Below are 3,950 nucleotides of genomic sequence, written 5' to 3'. Positions count from 1 at the left end.
CATCAGACAGGTAACAATTCACCACAATTAAACTGAATCAACATTAAACTGATCAATTAATTATCAAAGAGAGAAAGGAAGAAATAGATGGACATACCTGTTGACGAATCCGGGAAGAAGATGGGGGTGGGGCTTGGCCTTGGAGGTGTCGACGGCGCGGGTCAGAGGAGGTTGAGGACGGGAGCGGATGCGGGTCTGGGAGCCGAGGGCGTGGACGGGAGGGGATCGGATGCGAGTCTGGGAGCCAAGGGCGAGGGTCAGAGAGGAGGTTGAGGACGGGAGAAGGCGCGGGTCTGGGAGCCGAGGGCGAGGGTGGAGGAGGTTGAGGACAGGAGAGGGCGCGGGTCTGGGAGCGGAGGGCGCGGAGCAGATGCAGATTTGGGAGATGAAGGAGGAGGAGGCGTAGAGAAGTTAGTGAGATTAGTGAGGTCTTATCTAAGGTAGGATTTTCGGAGTACCCACGATAACACCGGTTAAGGATGAGAAATCAAAAAACCGGTCCAAGTTAAGCCCATTAATGTTAGTACCGAGAGAGACCAAACGTGGGATTAACTTTGTTTTATTCCTTATTTAAGACTGACTTAGGTAGTACCGGGTACCAAACGTACCCATAAAGTTTCATACTTAACAGCTCAACCCACTTTACAGGAGGTGACTGAGTTCAATATTTGTTATACTCGATAAATTTCTTGTTTTACTAAATTCTGGTTCATTTTATATTTTATGCAGGGAAGAAGAAAAAAAAAACAAATACCCGCCCAAACCCAAAGGAGACAAAAACGACGATGCGCAGAAAACCAAGACAAATAAGAAAGGGTGGTAGACGAAATGAAGAGAGCTCGGCGATTCAAACGAGTCGCCACCGAAACCTCCAAGCGGCCAATACTCTCAAACCGACTCAAGGATGACGACGTCGAACCTCCGCCGAGGCAACCTTCCCATTCGTTGACCACTGCGGTGGTCAAACCCCGATCCGATTCATTCCCAATCCAAGAGATTCCTCCCCCTAAAATGACCATCTTGCCCTACACATTCTTCCAGATTGACGCCCTAGACCTCGCCCCTCGTTTGCTCGGCAAGTTCCTCCGGAGAGACGACGTTGTTCTTCAGATTACTGAGGTCGTAATCTCACTCCTCTATTTTTCTCTTCGAAATTTTCCCTCTTCTGTCTGTTTTAGATGAAATTTAGGAAAACTATAAGAAATTGCAGTTTCTAACGGTAATTTTGAGATTATCTAGACTGTAATTCTGTGCCAAAAATCTTCAAATCCTTGATAAAATGTTCAATTTATGTCTCAACTGCTTAAATTGCTCTTTTGTTTTCCAAAATATCGTTATGCAATTAGTCGAAATGATTCATTTATGGATTGCTTGCTTGTTTATGTTATGCTTTATGTCAGGTAGAAGCTTATAGACCAAATGATTCCGCTTGTCACGGCCGATTTGGCATAACACCAAGAACAGCTCCAGTGGTGAGATGCTACACTTTGTTGTTATCCTATTTAAGTCATTATTCTGAAATTTTAGACTGATCCGGAACTCATATTGATATATTGGTTAATGTGTTGGTCATGAATTGGTTTGTTGGACACAGTTTGGACCAGGAGGGCATGCATATGTTTATCTTTGCTATGGTCTGCATTCGATGCTGAATGTTGTTGCTGACAAGGAGGGAGTCGGTGCGGCTGTTCTAATACGTGCTTGCGCTCCAATTAGTGGTAATTTTCTGCATAGATTCTCATATTACCTTACTGTCTATAAGTAGAGTTACCCTATTTTCCTCCAATTGCTAATATTTTTATGCTTGTAGAGTTGTGTGAATCCCCAACTAGCCTTATAACCATATGGCCACTTGCTGCCATATTTGTTTAAATGTTTTAATTTTATCCTTATCCAAGATGTAGATTCGCTTTAGGACTAGAGTGTGAGTAAAGGAAAATCTTGGGATAATCGGGGGTGATAAGGCTCTTATCAATATCATTTTGTTCAGAATATATAACTGGGGTGGTATCCAGGTGGTGAGTGAGGTTAGCATTTGAGAATGGTAGAAGCATCTGTAATGCAGTTCACTTTTTACTTTTTAGCTACTTTGCTCATAGCATTACTAAAAAGTAACATTGACTTGTGCTTAGTTGAAAGAGCTGTACTTGGAAGTTGGAAGGCGAAAATTCATTACTAGCATCCAAACCTAGTGTCGCTTCAGATCTTGTCCTGAAACCTAGCTGATTACTTGTTGCCAGAATCTGCCGTAAAGTTAACAGGATGAGATTGAGAATAACTCCCTACCACAGGGACTATTCTTGATTTTGGTCCAAAAACAGAAAAAGAAAGAAAGTAGGCCTAGAAGAACAAAGTTGTAAAGTCTCCCAACTTCTCTTACTATTTTTTCCCCCTACATCTAACTACCTAAATCAAAGTTCTTTTCTCCTTGTCTTCTCTCACATTTTCTCTCAAGTGTTATTGATTACATGTATCATGACAACCACTGTAGGATTGGAGACCATACAGCAACGTCGAGGGCAGAAGACTAGTAAGCCTGTTCTCCTTACTGGACCAGGAAAGGTGAGCATCTTTTTCTTTACATTTCTAAAGCATCCTTCTCTTGGCACAGTTCCTTTCTCCAGTGCTTGAACCTTGATGGTTGACTGTATTTATTTCCTTTAGGATGTTAGTGTAATGATGTTGATTCCATTACAGTAGAAGTCTCCAACTTTTTTTGTTTGACCTCAAAATAAGTTTCACCTGCACTGTTGCTTTATCAAATCTTAATCTTGAGAAATGAGAATAGTTATAAACATCTGTTGATCTCCTCTTGCAGAAACAGATAAAGTGTTTGAAAAGTTTATCTTTTTGTGAGCTGTTTTTGAATTGCTAATGTCAAGATTTGTATGTTCAGATCGGTCAAGCTCTGGGACTTTCTACAGAATGGTCTAACCACCCCCTCTACACTTCTGGTATGCTAAGCAATCAAGGCTGTTCATCTTTAAAATTTAAACAAATCTATGTAAATCTGAAAAGATGACCGCCTGGCCAGGTGGTCTGGAAATCTTAGATGGTCCCCAGCCTGAAAACATGTTGATTGGTCCGCGTGTAGGCATCAACTATGCTTTACCTGAGCATGTCAATGTGTTGTGGAGATTTGCAATTGCCGGTACCCCTTGGATAAGTGCTCCGAAGAACACTCTCAGGCCACCGTCATCTTAAATTATGGCAGCAGGAATTCCGTAAAGGTACTTTTGGAGGGAGAAAAAAGGTTTCATGCAATTTTTGCTCTAAGCCTTTTTCTCGTTCATGTATGTACAATATCATGCACATAGCTATTTGGATAGTCATTGTACTGGCTTTTGGATTGAACTTATGTAAGTTCAGTCATAATCAATTAGATGCAGAATGCAGAATTGATTAAGCTGGTTGAACTTTGAACTTGGGTAGTGTCTGAAGCAAACGTTGTACAGTAGTCTAGTTGTAGGAATCTCTTATCCTAAGTTATGCTTTTTTTTCCCTTTTTTGTTTGATCAGAAGTTATATAAGCTATTGTGGAGAGCTCCATTTACTGATCATGACTTCCTCCTGAGTGTGATTCCCATGACCCAAAATTGTATTGGATTCATTTCCATTTTGCCTCCACACCCTTGAGTTGCTAGTTTCTCTTGTTAATTCTTAATGTTGTTTCACTAAAAAAAAAATTATATACTTTTTGAATATAAACGATAAGTTTATTTATAAAGATACAGAGTGGATAGTGTTTTGGCCACGATCCTCAGCAGTGGGCAGAGAGGTAACTTAGCTGTGCCACCCCGCGGACGCGGAAAGTGAATTGCGCGTGTGCTTGACTTCTAACCAAACGAAGGGGCTCTGGTGCCACCTCGCGGACGAGGGATTACGAGTAGCTCACCTATTCATTTGCAATCGATACTCACTGTTGGAAACGAGCACAGCAACTAATTGGA

The 3,950-nt window shown here is 41.5% G+C and overlaps 1 protein-coding gene across 2 annotated transcripts; it reads left to right on the top strand.

The window, feature by feature from the left end:
* The first annotated feature begins 775 nt into the window (after positions 1-775).
* LOC101310624 (DNA-3-methyladenine glycosylase-like) lies at positions 776-3,621 on the top strand. Of its 2 annotated transcripts, XM_004303300.1 has the most exons (7): positions 776-1,119; positions 1,401-1,472; positions 1,595-1,718; positions 2,492-2,562; positions 2,897-2,954; positions 3,035-3,230; positions 3,520-3,579. In XM_004303300.1, the coding sequence occupies exons 1-6, from the start codon at positions 829-831 to the stop codon at positions 3,202-3,204; spliced, it is 786 nt and encodes a 261-aa protein (XP_004303348.1). In that variant the 5' UTR covers positions 776-828; the 3' UTR covers positions 3,205-3,230; positions 3,520-3,579. The 2 variants fall into 2 exon arrangements, with proteins under 2 accessions (XP_004303348.1, XP_004303349.1); XM_004303301.1 differs by having other exon boundaries at positions 3,095-3,621.
* Positions 3,622-3,950: the final 329 nt, after the last annotated feature.

Source organism: Fragaria vesca, linkage group LG6 (genome assembly GCF_000184155.1).
Source record: "Fragaria vesca subsp. vesca linkage group LG6, FraVesHawaii_1.0, whole genome shotgun sequence".
In the NCBI taxonomy this organism is placed as follows: domain Eukaryota; kingdom Viridiplantae; phylum Streptophyta; class Magnoliopsida; order Rosales; family Rosaceae; genus Fragaria; species Fragaria vesca.
This window is presented reverse-complemented; position numbering and strand designations above follow the sequence as displayed.

Bases quoted from the DNA above. Each gene is read 5' to 3' on its own strand.
- LOC101310624 (XM_004303300.1), top strand. From the start codon at position 829: ATGAAGAGAGCTCGGCGATTCAAACGAGTCGCCACCGAAACCTCCAAG. The intron at 1,719-2,491 runs GTAATTTTCTGC...CAACCACTGTAG, and splicing joins TGCTTGCGCTCCAATTAGTG to GATTGGAGACCATACAGCAA. The intron at 2,563-2,896 runs GTGAGCATCTTT...TTGTATGTTCAG, and splicing joins TCCTTACTGGACCAGGAAAG to ATCGGTCAAGCTCTGGGACT.